Source organism: Trachemys scripta, chromosome 4 (assembly GCF_013100865.1).
Source record: "Trachemys scripta elegans isolate TJP31775 chromosome 4, CAS_Tse_1.0, whole genome shotgun sequence".
Lineage (NCBI taxonomy): Eukaryota > Metazoa > Chordata > Testudines > Emydidae > Trachemys > Trachemys scripta.
The window spans coordinates 70,803,777-70,825,841 of record NC_048301.1 but is presented as its reverse complement, the minus strand read 5'-3'; the positions used below and the strand labels follow the sequence as shown (position 1 = coordinate 70,825,841).

General features: G+C 41.2%; 1 protein-coding gene across 5 annotated transcripts in view; it reads right to left on the bottom strand.

Moving 5' to 3' along the window:
- Positions 1-22,065, bottom strand: part of CELF1 (CUGBP Elav-like family member 1) — a 91,760-nt gene that overhangs the window by 20,762 nt on the left and 48,933 nt on the right. For 3 of the 5 annotated variants that reach the window (XM_034769420.1, XM_034769421.1, XM_034769424.1), the window contains 8 exons: positions 18,178-18,365; positions 15,991-16,073; positions 15,475-15,523; positions 9,603-9,737; positions 9,335-9,414; positions 8,855-9,016; positions 7,397-7,478; positions 1,430-1,558 (listed from right to left, as the gene is read on the bottom strand). In XM_034769420.1, coding sequence (XP_034625311.1) covers positions 1,430-1,558; positions 7,397-7,478; positions 8,855-9,016; positions 9,335-9,414; positions 9,603-9,737; positions 15,475-15,523; positions 15,991-16,073; positions 18,178-18,365 — 908 coding nt within the window. The remainder of the gene's footprint in view (positions 1-1,429; positions 1,559-7,396; positions 7,479-8,854; positions 9,017-9,334; positions 9,415-9,602; positions 9,738-15,474; positions 15,524-15,990; positions 16,074-18,177; positions 18,366-22,065) is intronic. The other 2 variants (XM_034769422.1, XM_034769423.1) reach the window with 1 other exon arrangement.

The window sequence follows — 22,065 nt, the reverse complement described above, 5'->3', positions numbered from 1 at the left end:
GGGTAATCTGACAGGCAGCCAAAGTAACTAAAAGAGTAACTGTCAATTTTGGTGAACCACACTTCTCAGTAAAAAAAAATGATGAGGGACAACTTCTCTGACAACAGGCATTCTCTTGAAGGCCCTCTGAGCTTGAATCTTCTTTAGGGACTTCCATAGATAGGGGAAGCCTTCTGATTTAAATCAAAAGCAAAGGTCCACAATTTAACTTCTGACCCTGCAACATGAGGTTTCCCAACCAAAGTTCCCATAAATCTCCTTTTCCAACACTAGCCATCTGGGCCTGCTGAGCAGTATGTATCTGATTCAGTACAGCAGTAGATTGGTCTGGCAGACAGAGGTAAGGTTGTTATCTCTATAGATTGTGTATTACAGCTGGATGAGCAATTAGGCCTTTCCATGAAAAGAAAAACTCTGCTAGAGACCAGTAAAGTACAGTCCTCTCCCTAACCCTATGAATATTAATGATGGTCAACAGTGGTTGAAATCATGACAATCCAAAGCAAGAAATGGGCTCTATAAATAAAGGGACCTCTTTCTTTTCCTGTGTCAGTAGTTTAGAGTAGGCAGAAGCAGCTGGCCCAGGCAAAATTTTGGCTTACACTGGTACTAAAATAGAGCTTGGCTCATATAATCTAGTTTGAGTATGTTTTTGCTTTGCCATTTGTTATCTTTGTTAATTTGCATGTCTAGATAATATCACTTAACAAGAAATCAGCAAGACAGTGCGTAAGGAGATGTTAGATGTTCTAATCTCCCTGGTATTACACCCATAAAGATATCGGAAAGAATAAAAAAAGGGTAAGGCGAACAAAATAACTTTTTCTGTATTTGCACACCTGCATGAGCAGCTGTATGAGACTCCTCTCCCTAGCCACTCAACAAAACATACTGGAAATTAGAGCTATGTTAGTTTTAGAGGAAACTGATTGCTTCTCAGGCTTTAATGAAGATAAAGGTATGTGTGAATTTTCTTGCATACATGAAATGTTCATACATGTTCAAGGGCGTGTCTATCGTCAGAAAACTTGGGAGAGGCCAAAAACTCTACAGCATCTGCCTAAAATGCTGCTTGAGTAGTGATGGACCATGTGACCTGCATATACTAGCAATGACTAGAGAGGTGCTGACTTCCTGTTTTATGGCAATCCCAACACTTCCTTTTACTCAAGATTAAAGTAAGCCCCTGGAGAAAATAACCTCTTCACACAAAAGCATTTGCTGGCAAAAGTATACCTAGCTTAACAAATACTAGAGAACCTCATTGGACAGGTGAGCAAAAAGACCATTTCTACTGGTTACAACTGCCTACCCACGGAAGAATACACAGAGCATTAACTATGGACTGAGAGAGAGAGGGTGGCATAAAAGGACCCCAAGCTGACCTAAGCCATGTAATAATGCACTATGCAACAAATGGACTTCTTACCTGAACTGGTGAGCACACTTAGGGGACTGCTGGAAGAAGTGAGTGCAGCAGTACCACTCGGTGAGTTCTGAGCTGCACTGGCTGCAGCTGCTAATGCAGCCAGGTTCTGTAACTGCATCGCATTCAACCCTGCAACACATTAAAGAATGCACAGGATTTCTGCTCTGATATCATTGTCCCTTCAAGCAAATTGGACCAGCAGCCTACCCCACTACACATGGGGAACAATGGCAGCTGGGAGGAGCTATGCCATCTTGTTACAACAGATAAAAAATTCCCATCTAGCCATAAAGGAAGCAGATCATGATCCCTCTAGACCTGTTCATGAATCCCAGTGGGTCACAACCCCAGGGTTCACAATTCACTATAGAAATTCCCAGACAATCAGGGCTCTTTCCCCAGAAGAGCCAGCGCATCAGCTACAGCCAAGGGTGCAACAGGTAAGTCAGGGCCTTCCGGCCCACCTGTACCTAACCCCCAGGCCCAAAGGAACCTGCCTGGGACCAGTGACCTCCCTACACACACTCCACATAGTAGCAGCAGCAGCCAGGAGAGTCTGCTGAGTCTCCAGACATAAATTATTCACGCAACACTGGTATAACTGCTGTATTGTCACTGCTTGCTAGTCTCCCTTCATCTCGCCCCGTTTCTACTACACTAATCCCTCAGGTACCCAATCCAAATTTCCCTATATATTTTGCTTCTCACCCTCGTTTCTTCCGCCCATCTACTTTTACCTACTCTCCAATCCCTTCCTCTCCCCTCGTGTCAACCCCAAGTAACTCATTTCCAAAACCCAAATGAATATAAAACTAAGTTATGTTCTTGTTGGTCTTACACTTGCACTCAGATGCCTGAGTCAGGTTTGGTGCCTCATTGTGCTGAGTGCTGTGCAAGTACATAGTAACACATACTCCTTGCCCCAAAGAACTCAGTTTATATATTTGTATTTAAAAAAACAACTTAAACATCTTTAAAAAAAGTTCACATAGAACAAACGTGACATACACATCAATAATCCTCCTGATCACTTGTATTTCTTGAGGATAGGTGCTAAGCAGTTTGTCCCATTTACATTGTAATTACCAGATGGCATTCACCCAAGAGTTCTGAAAGAACTCAAATGTGAAATTGTGGAACTATTAACTATGGTTTGTAACCTGTCATTTAAATCAGCTTCTGTACCCAATGACTGGAAGATAGCTAATGTAACGCCAATATTTTAAAAGGGCTCTAGAGGTGATCCTGGCAATTACAGACTGTTAAGTCTAACGTCAGTACCGGGCAAATTAGTTGAAACAATAGTAAAGAATAAAATTGTCAGACACATAGAAGAATGTAAATTGCTGGGCAAAAGTCAACATGGTTTGCGTAAAGGGAAATCATGTCTTACTAATCTATTAGAGTTCTCTGAAGGGGTCAACAAACATGTGGACAAGGGGGATCCAATGGACATAGTGTACTTAGATTTCCAGAAAGCCTTTGACAAGGTCCCTCACCAAAGGCTCTTATGTAAATTAAATTGTCATGGGATTAGAGGGAACATCCTTTCATGGACTGAGAACTGGTTAAAAAACAGGGAACAAAGGGTAGGAATAAATGGTAAATTTTCAGAATGGAGAGGGGTAACTAGTGGTGTTCCCCAAGGGTCAGTCCTAGGACCAATCCTATTCAACTTATTCATAAACTATCCGGAGAAAGGGGTAAACAGTGAGGTGGCGAAGTTTGCAGACGATACTAAACTGCTCAAGATAGTTAAGACCAAAGCAGACAGTGAAGAATTTCAAAAGGATCTCACAAAACTAAGTGATTGGGCAACAAAATGGCAAATGAAATTTAATGTGGATAAATGTAAAGTAATGCACATTGGAAAAAATAACCCCAACTATACATACAATATGATGGGGGCTAATTTAGCTACAACTAGTCAGGAGTGATCGTGGATAGTTCTCTGAAGACACACAGTGTGCAGCGTCAGTCAAAAAAGCAAACAGGATGTTAGGAATCATTAAAAAAGAGATAGAGAATAAGACGGAGAATATCTTATTGCCCTTATATAAATCCATGGTACGCCCACATCTTGAATACTGCGTACAGATGTGGTCTCCTCATCTCAAAAAAGATATACTGGCATTAGAAAAGGTTCAGAGAAGGGCAACTGAAATGATTAGGGGTTTGGAATGAGTCTGGATATAATTTGGGACTTGGCTACCTGATTATCTACCCTTCTGAAGATAATCTCCGTTGAAGTGTACAGGGAGGACTGTGCATTCTGAATGAAGGGTCCCAAACTGGGGAATCTGCTTTCAGTGCATAAAGCAAGGCTCCTTGTTTCAGCCATACCTTTGCCAGATATATCTAAAACAGAGGTTCTCAGACTTTTTTAATAACATGGACCATAATTTACTAGACAAAGAATCTTCTGGACACACCACTCCCATTCCCAATTGCACAAATCCACTTAGTTTCTTTGCCACATGGATGCTGTGGGATTGAGAGGCTATGATGGCAATTTTTATGGGCAGGTAGGGTGGCTCCTCCTCATTTTGACCTGCTTCTAATCAGCATCAGTGACCAACAGCATATGCTCTGCAGACCACAGTGTAGAACTACTGGTCTAAACCAAGGCATTTTCTTTCTCTGTTCTTGTTTCTTGGATGGTTAATAGAGTGAAGGATCTGCTGCCAACTGTGGCAATTCTAAATAGATGTTTGCATCCCGGCATGTCACACAGTGGCAATGGGCACACTATAAACTATTAAAATAAAAATAAAACAATTCAGGTACAGGGTTTATACACAAGAGACCTTCTCAACATTTCCTTTAGCTGCACTCACTCAAAGCCAAACTTCTATTCTATTCTTTGAGGACTGTCTCCTCTCCAGCTCTGGGGATACTTCACTGGGAGAAAGCCCTAACACTGGCTCTAGGATCCCAGACCCTGAGAGGAAGTGGGGAAGGAGGAAAGAGAATATTAGTTAAGCTGATCAGGTAATTTCTAGGGCTGTCGATGAATTGCAGTAAACTCATGCAATTAACTAAAAAAAAATTAATCGTGATTAATTGCACACTTAAACAATAGACTACCAATTAAAGTTTATAAATATTTTGGATGTTTTCTACATTTTCAAATATATTTATTTCTATTGCAACACAAAATACAAAGTGTACAGTGCTCACTTTATATTATTTTTTTATTACAAATACTTGCACTGTAAAAATGATAAACAAAAAAAATTTATTTTTCAATTCACCTTATACAAGTACTACAGTGCAATCTCTATTGTGAAACTGTAACTTACAAATGTACATTTTTTTGTTACATAACTGCACTCAAAAACAAAACAATGTAAAACTTTAGAGCCTACAAGTCCACTCAGTCCTATTTCTTGTTCAGCCAATTGCTAAGACAAATAAGTTTGTTTACATTTACGGGCGATACTGCTGCTGGCTTCTTATTTAAAATGTCACCTGAAAGTGAGAACAGGCGTTCGCATGGCACTTTTGTAGCCGGCGTTGCAAGGTATTTATGTGCCAGGTATGCTAAACATTTGTATGCCCCTTCATGTTTCGGCCACCATTCCAGATGTCCATGCTGATCATGCTTGTTAAAAAAATAATGCATTAATTAAATTTGTGACTGAACTCCTTGGGGGAGAACTGTAGGTCTCCTGCTCTGTTTTACCCGCATGCTGCCATATATTTCATGTTATAGCAGCCTCGGATGATGACCCAGCACATGTTCGTTTTAAGAATACTTTCACAGCAGCTTTGACAAAACGCTAAGAAGATACCAGTGTGAGATTTCTCAAAATAGCTACAGCACTCGACCCAAGGCTTAAGATTCTGAAGTGCCTTCCAAATCTAAGAGGGAAGGGTTGTAAAGCATGCTTTCAGAAGTCTTAAAAGAGCAACACTCCGATGCAAAACCTATAGAACCCGAACCACCAAAAAAGAAAATCAACCTTCTGCTGGTGGCATCTGACTCGATAATGAAAATGAACACCTGTCGGTCTGCACTGCTTTGAATGGTTATTGAGCAGAACCCATCATCAGCATGCATGCATGTCCACTCGAATGGTAGTTGAAGCATGAAGGGACATATGACTCTTTAGCACATCTTGCACATAAATATCTTGTGACACCGGCTACAACAGTGCCATCAGAACACCTGTTCTCTCTTTCAGGTAACATTGTAAATAAGAGGCAGGCAGCATTATCTCCTGAAAATGTAAACAAACTTGTTTGTCTGAGTGATTGGCTGAACAAGCAGTAGGACTGAGTGGACTTGCAGGCTCTAAAATTTTTCATTGTTTTATTTTTGGATTCAAGTTTTTTTGTACTCAATTCTACATTTATAAGTTCAACTTTCATGATAAAGAAATTGCATTACAGTATTTGTATTTGGTGAATTGAAAAATACTATTTTTTTTTACAGTGCAAATACTTGTAATCAAAAATAAATATAAAGTGAGCACCGTACACTTTGTATTCTGTGTTGTAATTTAAATCAATATATTTGAAAATGTAGAAAACATCCAAAAATATTTAAATAAGTGGTATTCAATTATTGTTTAATAGCACAATTAATCGTGCGATTAATTGCGATTAATTTTTTTAATTGTGCAATTAATCAAGATAAAAAATTGTAATTGCTTGACAGCCCTAGTAATTTTTTGCTTCCACAAGATGGTGCAGAATGGTACCTGACAGGTTCATGTCTTTAACTAAGAGCTGTGAAAAAACCTAGACTGTACCTTAGTGTCAGACCCTACGGTGAGAACTGACATACTGGCTTTAAGTCCAACTTTCTACAAGATGCAGAAGGGACTACAATATACTATTTTCCATAAGCTCCTTCTCATTAATGTGTTACAGCTAAGTGTATGCACACACAAATCAGGGCATTCAAAATTAATTCACATTGTTAACTTGGCCTCTATTCACATAATGCACATAGTGTTTTGCATGACTGTACAGTATATGGAGATAATTTTAATGGCTTAATATGTCTATGCAATGCTGGGACCATAACTTTCGCTTTCCTAACTGTTGAATTTAATGATAGATCTATTAACAGCTTTCAACATGGTTTATTATGACATGTAGCCTCCAGCCTGCAGGATCTGTCAGGGTGGTTGGTGGTACTAAGCTGGTTTTCATTATTTTTCTTCTTCCATGAGGGCACTGGCTGCCAAACCACTTTCAGTCACAATTCAAGATCTTTTTCATTATCTACAAATCCCTAAATGGTCTAGGACTCAGCTCCCCACAGAACTCTTCTTTATGACTCCACTGTAGTAGCTGCAATTGGTGTGGATCCTGGCTTACAGCCCCCAGTGAGGAATTTGGCTCATTTTATTAAAACATGAGACATTTCCCTCCTCTGTAGCTGTATTGAAATATCAGACAGGTGACTCAAATGCATGGGTAGCAGATATCCCGAATGAAAGGCCACTTTTACAAGTCACCTTTCTTACAATAGCACTTTCTACATTTTATCCATTTAATTTCTTTCTTATAAGAAAATAATTTAAATTAAAAGTCTCAGAGAATGTTCTATCAATTCAATATATGCAGTAGTGTTTATTTCAGCATGTGATGCTTCAGACACATCCGTACTTTCAAGAAAATCTGGAGTTCCCTGCCTCTCTGCTCATGAAGGAAGACAAACATTTACTCAAAAACATGCCCATCAGCGGTAGGGTGGATCCTGAGAGCACATCGCAACTTCCAGGGAACCATTGCTAACTAAACTCAAAGGAGAACATCCTCGCATGCAGATTTGTAACTGCAGGGCTGGGTACCTCATAATCCCTCTCTCTCCTGGGCAGTGGTGAGCAACTCAGGACTACTCTTCACAAAGGAGGCAGATATGTCAGCAGCCTTTTGGCTTCCTTCACTACTAGATCACCACTGCCTCTCCTCTATTTTGGTATTGAACCTGCCTTCAGGTGAAACACTCACCTCCCATTGGGTGGAGACTGCTCAATGTGTTCAGGTTCCCAGATGAGGCAGCTGCTGTCTGCTGAAGGAGCTGCAAATAAAGCTAGACATTACACCAAAAAACAAAATAAGAGTGAGAGTGAGGGCTGGCTCTGCTTCTGGGAGAAACTGCACCACACCACAGCCAGAGCGCCGCCATAAGGGGAATTCCCATTGCCCATGCATCATGCTACAGCCAAAGCACCAGCATAAGAAGAATCCCCAATTCACACACCACGCCATAGCCAAAGAGCTTTCCTTATGATGATTTCTCTATACACTATGGACAGAGTACTGGCACAAAAGGAATCCACATCATCCATGCACCCAGTCCAAAAGACTGGCGCGCGCGCGCGTGTGTGTGTGTGTGTGTAAGGAGAATCCTCCTTAAGTACCACAGCCAGAGTGCCACTGTTAAGGGAATCCCCCCTCATGCCCCATACTACAGTTAGAGTGCTAGCACAGTGTGATTGCCAACCACACAAAGACATTACACTGAAGCCAGAGTGCCAGGGTGTGGGGAATGCCCTCCACATTCTTCAGCTACAGCAAGAGGACCATCATGAGAGGAATCCCCATCATGTTCTGACTGAGCCACAGCCAGCATGCCATTTAGGGGGAATTCCTGCCCTTTTCTCCATAGCTAGAGTGCTGTCACAAAGAAACCCCACTCCAACAAATCCAAAGCAATAGCATAAAGGGAAAATTTCCCCCACCTCCTGCAATACATCACAGCCAGAACGAGGTGAAAATTTCACCCTTCTCTACCCCCCACACTGTAACCACATGAGGAGAATCCCCCAACCCCCTTGAAGTCCCACACAAGAGCCAGAGCAGTGATGTGAGAGACATTCCTCCCCTTTGAACCCAGCAAAGCCAAACAACTGAGAAGATTGGTGACAATAAGCTTGAAGAATAATTTAGTTTGTCATTTTTTGTTATAAAACGCTATATATGCTGAACCACTATTCACTACATCTAGTCTCTGCCTGCCTGTTTGTTGGGGTTTTAAATTGTGAGCTCTTTGGGTAAGGATCAGATTCTTTTCTGTTTGTACAGCACCTAAGACATTTGTGGGTGTCACTGGAAATAAATAATAAGAGTAATGTAATAAATGCTGGAGAAGAAAGAATGGGAGATGAATACAACAACTTTGATGGCAGACAGAACTGAAAAGGGGCTTGAAATTACATACATGTAAAGTACTCAAGAGAAGCTAACCTAAGGAGAAAATCTTCCCAGCAGGTGACTTTGGGCAAGTTACAGTATCTCTATGCCTCAGCTCCCCATCTGTAAAATGGGGAATAACATTACTTCCCTCACAGGAATGTAGTGAATATAAATACATTGAAGATTGTGACATGCTCAAATAGGACGGTGAGGAGGCCTATATAAGCATCTTAGATAGGCAGATTGGTAGAACCCACACAGGAAACTCACTGCTAAGTATTGGGGTCCAAGTGTGTTCAGACCAGCCAGGTTTCCCCATACAGAGGCAGCGCTTATCTGTTGCATCTGCTGCTGGAGTTGCTGAGCAATACGTTTCTGCTCTTTGTCCTTCTGCGTATCTGCAAATTTCACCACGATGGGAGAAGAGCAACCCTGCAAATAGCAGTTCAAATGGTTACAACCTCCCAAGCAACTGCATAAATATGGCACAAACCTATGCGAATGGCGTGCTCTCCCCCGGTACATATGAAGTTGCCCTTCCTACCTCAAATGTTCAAAATCTCAGCTGCTTTTCATTCTAGTTTGTATTGACTTTTACTATTTGCTAAAATATTTAATAAATCTTTCAGTCCAAGACCCACTGTCAGGAAAACTCTAACTCCAAAGATCCCCTCTCCCCCCACCCATCAAGCTTTATGATCTCTGTGTGGTGCAGCCTATCCCCAACACCTCCAAAAAGGTTTATCTTACCTCCATGGTCTGTGCTTGGTGCATTGCTTTGATTGCTGTTTGTGCCATGGCTCTTGTTGTAAAAGTCACAAATGCACAACCTGGGGAGAGGGCAGAAAGAATCAAACTCACCCCCAGATTCATCTCAACAACTGAAGGCAAACAAAGGAAAATGCCCCCAGGGCTGAAGCACCCTACCAATCACAGATATAGCTGAAATCTGATCTTGAGGTGCAGGGGAAAGAGTCCAGAGGAAAATCTTGAACTGTCAGGGATGCTTTGTGCTTACCTCGGCTCAGGCCATCTGGGCCCCGTAATATCCTGCATTCCTCAATCTGCCCAAAGGAGGAGAACATCACCCGGATGTCATTTTCATTGCACTTCTTGGAGATCATCCCAATAAACAGCTTTCTATCTTCCACTGCTGAGGAATCAAAGGAAAGAAGCCTTGACATTACAGTAACATAGCACTCACATCAAGCAGGGAACTTCAGAGCTCTCATGGTTTCAGTAAGCCTTCTTCATATTACCCAGCTACTCTAGTGGTTGAAATCAGAGGCTGAAAGAGCAGTGTTCCTGCAATAAGAGATACTCAGGGTGATAAAGCACTGAGTATCAACTCAGAGAAAGAGAGGTTAAAGGGATCAGCAATTAGATTGAGGAAGACTATGGGTTCTCATTTAGTCAAACCCCTCTCCCCCTCACTTGGCAGTGCAGGATTGTTCCCTGCAGTAGAAATCTCTAGGGATTTGTCCAAACTCCCACCTATTCCAAGTAATGAGATTTTACTCATTTAAGAGAATGCACATAGAACATTTCTAGTGAAGCTGAAAGGAGCCTACAAGTGTTTTATATTTTAATTACATTAATAAATAATAATGTGCTGAATGCTTGTTCCTCCCTTTCAAGCCTTTTGAATGTGGGGGATTGAACTGAACTCTTCCTACGGAGAGAGCTTGGTTGAAGGGGATATAGATGTATTCGCTCATTCTGCCATGCTCGCTACTGGTCTTGGGTGGTTCTGCAGTGCCTGTCCTCCATGGAACTTCTCAATACAAGTCACATATTAGCACTCTTTCTCAAGCACTAGTTTGTTAACATGAGAACTTAAAAACAGTCTTTCTTCCCAGACTCTTGCTGGTGTCACAGTTCCACCTCTCTGAGGTCTGGCTATTTTACAGTTTCTACTCGGGGGAAATCTGCGTCACTGTGCTTGTGAAGAATTCATGGCCCTTGCAGATTTCTTTGTTTCCCTGCAGAAAAATGACATCTGATGGGGAAGCAAAGGGAAGCCACAAGAGCAGTCATGCACTCCCTCCCTGGCAGTGCAAGCAGGTTGGTTTGAGCACCCAGAGCAGACGGTGGAGACTTAAATTACCACGGGGTTGGGGGTGTTGGGCAGTCGTGTGTGTGAGAGACAGACACTGTCCCTCTCACTTGCTATTTCGGCATGCTCGGTGTGAAGGGGCAGGGCTTTGGGGTGTTTCTGAAGAGGTAAGCGTGGGGCAGGCTCTATTCCCTCAGGCAGTGTAGAATGTAGCAGCCTGCCTGCTTAGTGAATTGTTCCATTGTTCTTAGTGAATTCCCCCAGGAGTATAAAACAGGAGTGAAAATTTTAAGGCTCTTTTACATTGCCAGAGTGGTGTAAAGGAGCCTTATTGTAAACAACAGTATGCCCTATAAATGCTTATGGTGCTTTAGTGATTAGAACTGGTCTAAATTTTTGGACTGAAAAAAAAAAAAATCCTATCAAAATGTGCTCCATGAACTGTTTGCTACTGACCTTTCTGGAGATGGTCAATAGCCAGTATAAATTGTGAATTTGAGTCCCCAGCCCTCACTTGCTCTTCAGTTTCCTATGATGCATTGTATTGTAGTTTAAATAAATTACCAAAATAATTGAAACCAGCTTGTTTATATAGTTATTTTTACATAAAAAATACGCAGAATTTTAATAATACTGTGCACAGAATTTTTAATTTTTTGGGGACCAAATTCCCCCAGGAGTAAGTTTCAAACAGTCTCTCTCTGGGCACAGCTCCTCTCTTCTGAGGGCTGTCTTCAATTTTCTCCAGATAGTCTCTCTAGCTGTTCCCCCCACTCTCTCCTCTTTAGAGTCATGGAGTTATCCAGGCGCTCTATCCTGAGTCTGTAGTCTCTCTAAACTTTCAGGCTGCTCCTTGGAGGCTTACCAGACTGCTTCTCTCAGAAACTCAGCCCAAGCTCTCCAGCTGGGGTCCTGGCTGTCTCCAGCAGCACTCTGTCATTGCCCCTGACTGTTCTGAGTTCTTTTCAATGCTGTTTATATAGTCCTTCTTAATTCCCTTCCCGCAACTGGGGTCAATTATAAGTAAGTCCTTTTTTACTTATAATTACTACCTTGTCAGTTTGTGGATGGTTTATGATCTAAGCCAGTGGTTTTCAAGCTTTTTTCATTTGTGGACCCCTACAAAATTTCAAATGGAGGTGCAGACCCTTTGGAAATCTCAGACATAGTCTGAAGACCCCCCTGAGGTCTGTGGACCACAGGTTGAAAACCACCGCTCTAAATCAACAGGGTATATTCCTTATGTTTTGTTTCTTATCCTATCTAATGTAACTGTAGATGTGTTCATTATCTATGTAACTGTCTACTCCTTTTCTGACTCTTACTAAGCTCTTGGACTCAGTAATAACTAATTACAGGAGCTACATAGGTTATGTATTATGTGAGTGCCCCACAAAAAAACCCAAGACCAAAATCACAGACACGTCCTTATTTGTTTTATCAGTTATAAATTTGTTGGTTTATAGTTTTATCAAATGTCCCCTTGTTCTTGCATTATAAGAGAGGGTAAATACGATTTACTTTCTTGTTACTATGTGTTATTTTATGCACCTGTATCATGTTTCCACGCATTTACCTCATCTCCTAACAGTCAATCTTCTTTTCAATCTCTTTCTTAATACAGCAGTCTTTCCATACCTCTAATCAATCTTGTGGTTCATCCCTAAATCTCCTCTATTTCTGCCAATGTCCCTTCAAAGACAGGTGATAAGAATCCAACGTAGCATCCCATATGAGCACAATCAGAGCTAATCAAAAGAGTTCACATTTTGCAAAATTTTTATTAAAGTTCAAAACAATTTTCATTCCAGTTTTTGAACAGGAACAATTTTTAATGTATTCAAATTTTTTCATGAACGTTTTTATTCAAAAATTCTTTTTTGTTTTCGTGAAAAAAACAAACCTGTTTTTAGTTTGGACATTTTCATTTAAAGACAGAAAATTTTGAAAAACCCCAAATTTCCAATAAAAGACCATTTTTGATGAAAAAATTTCATTAGAAAAATTCTGAACAGCATTAATTATATTTTTAGTATAATCTTCTGTCCCACTCTTTTTGTATCCTAACATTTTGTTTGCTTTCTTCACTGTCACTGTGTACTGAGTAACTGTCGAGCTATCTGCCATCACACTGGCCATTTTTTTGTGTCATGTACAAATTTTGTTAGCTCATTGCTTACCCGTTTTCCAGACCATAAACAATACCAAACCTAGTATGGAACCTCAAGGTACCCCCTGTTAACCTTTAGCCACTTTGAAAATTGACCATTCATCCCCAACTCCTTGATTATCTTTTTGACAGTTTTTAATCTAAGCAGAACTTTCTCTCTCACCTCATGTCTAGACACTGATAACTTTCTGAAACATTTACCTTTGGACCTGAAACAATTTTCCGACAGGACTCTAACCTGATGGTGACTTTACGTGTGAGAGAGATAGTTTGAGCACACAAAGTTCAGCTGATTTTGTAAATGAGAGAAAAAAAATTCATTTCTCAAAGAAATTACGGCTCCTTTTTTCTGAATCTCTCTAGTGCTGAAACAATGAGGCATTTAAATGTGGCCTATAACTAGCCATCAGAGCATCCTGGTGAAATTTGGTCTTGATTTGATTGAATTAAACAAAGCCCCCATGTAATCTACTGTGATCTGGACCTAAATTTTGCAGAAAGGTTCTGCTGCACTCTGGAGGAAATTCTCAAAATTCTGCACAAGCTTCAGAGAATTTTTTAAATGGATGATTTTATTGAGCTAAATATGAAAATGGATAACAATACAGTAGCCCCATGTTATTTACTATGGTATAGTCACACTGTATTGTGTGCTGTCCTTACATATTCAGTTTATTATACACCACAGATTGTCATCTTTAAGTTAACAATCCATTTAGCTGAACAGAGCAGTTCATGTTTCTCGGGGCTATTGTTATAGGCTGTCTGCAAACAAGCAGAGATCATTGCAGTACATTACATTTTCAAGGCTTTCTTCACAACCACAAAGGCCAGAAACATTATATATATAAGTAAATAAAAAAAAAAAAAAGCGCCAAAAGCTCAGATTCTGGAGCACAATTCTGTGACAAGCTTTGCTGCTAAGAAAAATCAGAATAATAGGTCCCTAATTACAACCTTTAAAAATGCAGGTTATGCACAGTACTTTCTGCACAGGGTTTGTCACAGAGCTCAGCAAAGGAAGGCAGCACTCTGGCTAATTTAGCTGGCCAGTGAAAGTGTAGGGAAGGCTAAGCATACCAGGAAAGGTTCAAGGCATGGGAGCTCTGCTCTTATTCACCTGAGTCGTTCCTAAGACATACAGGAATGAAGCTCCCTCCTGTGGGCTTTCTATGGTGCTTTAGAAGGATGTTCCAAGCAGTGTCCAACTAAATAGTTTCAGATTACAAGATTTTCTCATGCTCTTGCCAATCAGTTGCAGCCAGCACAGCTTCAAAATTTGAATTTATTCTTTACGGTTTTTCTAGCCTCTTTGTTACATGAATCTCAATTGTTACTTGTAACAATGTAGGTTAATTTTCAGACAGAAGTGTGATTTTTAATTGGTTTCCCCATAAACTCTTTGCCCCTGCCTTCAAGGCCAACACAACTCCAATATGGCCTATATCTCATATCTTGACTCATGCAAACCTTCCATAACTCATACCATGCAATACCGCCAAGACCTGAAATTCCGTTTGTTTTTTATTCTCTCTCTCCAATCCCCATGCCTTTTCCAAGTTGTTCCTTATTTAGGTAATGACCTGCCAAACTCAACTGAGTCAGTCACCAATCCTTCCTCATTCAAACTGTCTCCAGATTTACTCTTTCCATGATGTCTAGAAGTAGTGAGTTAAATGTGTTTATATATAAAGATAACCCCAACTCTAAGTTACTCCCTTCTCCAAGGTGTCCAATGCATCCTGTCTTCTTTATGTCTGTCTTTTAAATTGTAGGTTCTTTGGGGCAAGGATTGTCTTTCCAAGTCTTATACAGCACTAAGCACACAGTTGTGACAATCAATAAATATACTGGTCCATGAAGACAATAAAATTAGAGTAAGCATAAAAGAATGAAAAAATACGACAAGATGCTATGCTACACACTCTTACCCAAGGCTGTTGAACTACTGTATGTTGTTTTAGTGTATTATTTGAGAAAAGTCTATGATAATGTAATTAGATTATTTAAATGTAGTTGTACAAGGGAGAAAAGACAAAAGTAGGGGGTTACATGCAACCTTAACTCTGGCATTTTCTGCATTTACTGATATTGCTGATGGAGTATCTGTGTATAAATAAACAAATTTCCACCATAAAGAATTTATTATTCATACTGTGGTAACAGCTAGAGACCTCAACCAGTCTGGGATCATAATGAGCTAGCCACTGTACCAATATACAGCAAGTGATAACCTCTGCCTTAAAAAGCTATTTAGACCCCAGTTTTATCTTTCTTGTAAAGCAGACACACCTTATTACAGGAGATTGTGATTCCAACACTAGATATGGTGGACTTTGTCTCAAACCAATCAACCAGCCAAGTACATGGATAATGGTGTCTGGGGTTACATACCAGGCAAGTAGAGAAAATAACTCACTGAATGCCTTCCCAATTAGTATAACTGTAGTGGGACGAGCAGCAGCAGGAGAGAGAGCATGATTCCAGGAAGTTTAGAAACTTCACCCTTATTTATCCCTTTGTGGGCGTAAATTCCTCCCAGCTCTCTAATTCACAAACTTCACCACACACATAGATGCTCTGCTGCCCGGAGGGACGGGACTTCTTGGAATTTCCCTATCAACATTAATGAGACCCTAAAAACCAGACTTTAGCGCAACTTACCATTATTTTTTTCACTATCAGCTGGTTTCATCTGGATGGGATGGTGCATCTGAAACCCAAAGAAGAGCATTTCAAACTTGATACATTCACTCTGTACCTAGCTGAGTCACATTACCCCACAAGGAACACTTGGAGGGGAGCCAACACAGCCATTAGAGAAGGGTGAGACATAACCCCACAGAAATTTCTAGGAAAGGATCCCAGGGAGTGTTTCCTATATCTTTCATATTGATATGCCCGCATTCCCCCTGGGTACCTCAGGGTGTTCCCCAGATGCAGCGCACACAGTTCCCTGCCATCCCTTTCCCCTCAAAACCTCTTGAAAATTCCTTAGAGATCTGCTGCCATGACTTGCAGTTCAAGGCCCCTCCCTCTGAAGTAATGTTCTAAAATAATCATGCAGAAGAGCATGGCAATGTTTGTGCATCAGTGAAGCCAAAGAGCTCAGAACATGGGTAAATGGCAGGACAGGAAGATAAGCAAAAGAGATGCTTGAAAGAGCATGATGCCTCTTACCCCTGGGAGGATCTTCATGTTGTGGAGAGCATTCTGTGCTTCTAGTGCAGCTTTACGGGTATAAAATGTAACAAAACAGCACCCTGCAATGCAAACCCAAAACAAGCAAATCAAGGATATTCAATTCCTGTGTGACATACTGGGATACACAGTGCACCACTTCTACCCCTCAAACACAAACTCTTTGATAGGCACGAGTATCATGGATGGAAACAGAAGGCAATAGCTTAATACTGAATCTATTTAGAATAGGACTTCTGTCAAAATAAGTATAATATAACATGTGATGTCTTCAATGACTAGGCCCAACAGTCCCTGTATCACACTCAAAGGTTCGTAAGAGCTCTCCTCTCATCCCAACTGGGCTTGCCCAACAATACTTTTCTAGAGACACTCTCATTTTTCCAGTAAGCAGGGTATTTTTCTGCCAGTGCAAGTAATTGTTCAATACAGTCATTGCCACTCTCAAAGATACCTAGCCCAGTGAGGACTAACTCTTGGCATCACCAGGGCTGAGCCTTCTCTATACAGACTTTTAAATGCTCTACTTAGCATTGTGGACAAATGATGAATATTCTCTTTGCCCACTTAATCAGGCTCCAGTCTTGGGCATAAACTCTTGAGATGGAATTTGTCTCCACTAGATGGGCTTAGAACTACAGTTCTCAAATGACTGTAGTTATTTATACAAAAAGTTACAACTCCAAAACATAACCAATAACGCATGATGCCCCACAGGCTTTTTGTCTATAAAAGTGGATATAGTTACAAATAGGATAGTTATTAAGCACAGACAATAGAGCAGTCCTTAGCCTCTACTATTTCTGTCTCCCCGAATGCAGCTTGCAGACTACAGAATCAGAGAAGTTAGAGATAGAAAAAAACCTATACATTTTTCTAGTCTGTTCATTCCTCCTGCTTCAAGCCCCTGGGACAGTGCAGAATTGCTGGTCTGTGTGAAGTGTGTTCTCCCTCACTCCAATTCCTTTCTCTCTCTTCCCTTGTCTTCCCATCAGCACAGGCTCTGGGTGGCATTCGTGATTTAGGACCTGACCACCTCCGTTTCCAAACCTACAACTCTATCCCCTTTCTGTGCAGACTAGAAAGAAATTGCCTATACTCCTGTGAGAGCATGTGTTAAAGCGTAGGTTACTGTATTCTGTTTTGCTAGTCTCAAACAGGTAGCTACTCTAGGGGATGGATATAAGAATCAGAAGTTAAAGATGAAGAAGCGCTACTATTAAGTTTCTTCTCCAGTCCCCAGGAGCCAAGACAGGATTGTTCACTATTTGTTCAGTTTAATTTTAAACATCAACAGCAATTAGGCTCTCGCCACTTCCCATAGGTGACATTTCCGCAACCTAATAGATCTCTACAAGGAAGTTTTTATTGATACTCGGCAAAATTTACCCTTTCAAGAAATTTACCAGAAATATTAAATAAAATGCATATATTAGTCACATGTAAACATCTCACAGCAAATCCCCTCTCTCACAAGCCAAGTGAAAAATGCTTATGGTAGACTACTTAGTTGGCATATACAAAGCATATCTGTGAACTGCACTTTCTGAACTTTCCTTCTCAAAGTGCTTTACAAACTGTCGTTACAGGCATGACTCACCACCTCTGAAATGGAGCTACCCCTGGATTGAAACATAGCAGTTGTTTGACAGTGCACAGAAAGTCTACAAAACAGTTAAGATAGGAAGAGAAACATATTGTATCCAACTGAACTGCAGGAGAATGTAATTACTTGATATGAAATTTAACGAGGATATTGGGGTTAGCAACCTCTTAAAAGAGTTCTATGCGATTTTCAGCTGGCTCAGACGACCAAGACTTGTTTTGAATCTCATCCAAAATATTACACCTCGAATATTACAGTCCTTCAGAAGAGAAATCTAAACCTAACAAATAGGCTACATATCTTGGACACCCATTTCCCTTGGTGGTCTCCCATTTGTCTGACCACCCTAGCCCAATTTACACAATGCGATCACAGTACAGCTACATATGAATGCAGATGCACTTATAGAGCACAAAGGTCAGGTCTGTGTGTGTGTATATATTCATACATCTACAGTTAACTCCTTGGCATGTGAATAAGGAGAGAGATGAAGCATGACAGAGTGCAAGTGACAATAGCTGGGAACCCAAGTATCAGCTGAGAAGGATAGAAGTGCTCACCTTTGCTCTGAGGAGGGTTTTGGCTCCTGTCCCTCAGGACGTTAATTTCGTAGACAGCACCATACTGTTCAAAGAGTTCTCTCAGATCCTTCTCACACCAGCTCCGTGGAACCTGCCCCACAAACATCTTGATGGCATCTAGGTCAGGTTGATCTGGGTGATCCAGTGTGCCATTCATTTTCTTTGAGCTGCACAGGACAGGGAGGAACTTCTGTTACATCATCACCAACAACCTGTCTAGATTAATCCTTCTCCCTAGGTACCAACTAATGTTGCAGCTCCAAACAGCCTGCTTATGATGCTGTGGAAAAAGGTCTCTCAACAGCAGTATTTTAAAAGGACTCCTGCACACTCCAAGCAAACTAAGAGAACGTTTAGATTTAGCCATCACTCTCACTACAGAGCTCTGAGCTTGGAGACTGTCTCTCCCCTCCTAGCTCCTACAGCAGGGATCAGCAATCTTCAGCACCGTGGTGGGCCGCACTGGTTTGTTTACCTGCCACGTCTGCAGGTTCGGCCGATCACAGGCCAATGGGGGCTGCGGGAAGCGGCGCAGGCCGAGGGATGTGCTGGCCGCTGCGTGCCAAAGGTTGCTGATCCCTGCCATATAATCAGCCACCTGGATTTGGGACACCAAAGTCTTTTGTGTAAAAGACTGAAATGTCATTGCCCATCACTGCGGAACTGGACACAAGGAAAAACTGGAGTGGGAAGGAGCCAAAAACCTGGTATTATTAGCAAACCTACTAACAAACTATAAAAATGATTGAGGAGCAAAATTTTTATTTAAAAACAGGTCCCTCTTAACCTAAGGAAAAGTGACTAGAATGAAGACACTAGAAGTTCCATAAGAGGTTCACCTTACAGTAAGCTTCTCATGGGTCCAGAGAACTCTTAACAAAATTCTGGGGAAAAAACAAGGTCACGGTCGTGGCTGAAAATGAACACATTGGTCTTGTACACTATTTGGTCCCAGAGGATGATCAGGATTGATTTATCATTGATCTTGAAGTACCATCATTCTGAGAAAACTAACGGAATAGTACTGGGGGCCCAATTAGGGAGGAGAAATCATTTATCAGAATACAGTAAACAAGATTTTGAATATGGGGGTCTTCAACAGGCTTCTAGGTGATCTCTCAAACAGCGCCCAGTAACTGATGATCCCACACAACAATCTGCATTGGCTCCTTATTGTTTAGCTAGTGCAAGATGAGTCTTACTATTAGTATCAAAGACCTTAAATAATATAGGGTCAGTTGCTTTGGGAGACTGCCTGAAATGATATCCTGCTACAGCAGTGGATATTAGCACGGTGAAACTGCTAACAATCCCTATGTATAATCTAGAAGGGTGAGGGGAGAGGGGCCAGTGACTATGGAATGATTGCCTCCTCCCTCCCACTCCTTCCAGGACAGTCTTCTTATTTTAGTTTTTTTGTTGTCCTCTTTATTTACTGTACATTAAGGAAGATAGGTGTTTATCACCTTGGACTTATTTGTGGTCATGTTCTTCCACAGTGTTTATTAAGAAGTCTTTAAGCATAGGAATTTTTAAAAACAAAATTACCAGTCAAGTTCCATTAAATGTGGACTGGATATTTATTGTGTGTATTCTGGCATCTCTGTCAACTTGCCAGGTTCAGACACATAGGAAGACAACTGTTGCCATAAAGTGCTCCCACATTCTAAGAAGGGTTTGCACAAGGATGGGAAGCATAAGGCTCTTTAATGGGAAAAGGAAAGGGGGGTGACATAATGCCTTTCACGCCACCAGAACTCCCACTGCAAGGGATTAATGCCTTTCAAAGAATCCAGAAAACCCAACTCATTTTATTAAGGGGTGAACTACACAATGCTTGAATTCTGAGGGGGAGCAACTGATAGGTATACATTATCCTGTGGCAGTTGGTCCCAGCTCTGGTGTCACTCCCATGAGAAGCTCCAAGAGGGCAAAAACAACAAGGAGTACTTGTGGCACCTTAGAGACTAACAGAATGTCTCCTGGTAGCTAAAGCCACATGGTCACCATATGACCTTAGAAACAGTTCAAAGATCATTCAATTCCTGTCTAAAAGAGGGCAGTCCAAAGCCATTCAGAAGGAAGGAATCTTAGTCTCCTAACACTGCACTTCAGCCACTGGTTTCAGAGCATCAGTACAGTGACTTCTCCTGGATTCTGTAAGGCGTGCCACCAAATAATTCTAACCCAAAGGGGTTAACTGATTTAAGAGGGAATGAAAATGCGTTCTGAGCAGGAGAAAAATCAACTGTAAACAACTTCCAGGATTTCTTTTAGAATTCAGCTCTGAGACTCTCCTGCCCTTTCACCTTTTCCTCCAAGGGGAGTACATTAGATAGCAAAGAAACTTCCAAAGAGGCAATTCCAAGCTAAGAGCATTAGCAAAAAAGCAGATATGAAGATACAAAATACTTACACAGGACTGGCATTTAAGGAACAATGGTCCACCATCATCTCTGGGAGGAAATCCAACTTAAACGCAGCCATCACTTCTGTCTATCACAAACCACTAACACTAAGTCTAAGTACTGTCTAACCCACAAACAAAACCTCCACTTCCTAAAGTCCTGCAGGTCTTAACACACCAAGCCACACAAAAAACACTCAAATCACAGAAACAGGAGCTCAGGGAGACCAGCAATAGACATCAGAGAAATAGGCTGGACTGGAAAAGGGACATGGAGTCGTAGATTAAAAGGGGGATGTGACCATGTGAAGAGAGGCTCAGCTCACTACACAATGAAAGTGCTGATGCATTGGGCTGTTTTGTGCAATTTTCCCTGGCGAAGCAGGACTGAGTGCTCTGTCAGATAAACAGAGTGTCAGATCAATGAAGATAGCAGTGGTTGACAGAGCAGAAGGAACACAAACTCTAACCTCACAGACCCCAACAAACTCTTCACCCCCAAAAATGCCAGCCCTAGGCCTTGAGGTCCACTAATAGATAGGTGCTGGAACAGAGTCTTGGTTCAGGACCAGAGTGTTGATACCTCACGGGGTCAACACAAATCAAGGTGTGGCTGCTATCTTTTGCCATAATGAGTTCTAGTAGCTTGCTGCTACAAGGAGGCTTGACCACTCAAAACCTTCTTATCTATGAAGGAGTGCCTGCTCTGACTACTCTCCCTCTATTATGGGCCAAAACACATGATGGCTCACACAATAAAAATAATACTTTGCAAATACATACAGAGTACATGAAATGTGAGGGCAAGAACATGAGAAAGTGTCTAGTGGTCACTGCAGGGAACATAGACAACACTCTTGGATTCTATACTGACCAATGCTATGGATTCATTGAGTCATCTTGGTAAAGTCAGTTGATCATGGTGCACCAGTTTCCTTATAATTAAAAAAAAAGGACAATACATGCTGACCTACTGAGGTTAAGAAGTTTATATGTTTGTAATGCGCTTTGAGATCCTGGAGAGAAAGATGTTACAGATATGCACAGAACTACTACAAACAGGAAGACAAAGGAGCTCAGCAGTGAACATACTAGGAAAACCAACCAATACTAACTTGAATGGAAACAACATTTAAAACCAAGTGTTCACCAATATTACACAAGAAATAGTTGCACTCCATTACTGTGTTAACAGCTGTCCCCCACCACCTTGCAAGAATCACATCCCACTCGCTACCTCTGTGAAATGATGAAAAAAAGAACTGGTCTCAGATACATCAGTTTCTTAGTTTGGGAACTGCAGACTTCACATTACCTTACATTCAAACATCACCTCAGCTTAGAATCCTGCCAAAACTGCTCTCTAAAGTTTGCCCCACTTTTGGGACCAGGAAGCTCTGCAGAAAATAATGTGGTTACACAAGGGGAAGATGTAGTGGTGATTCTTTCCAAGGTTTATG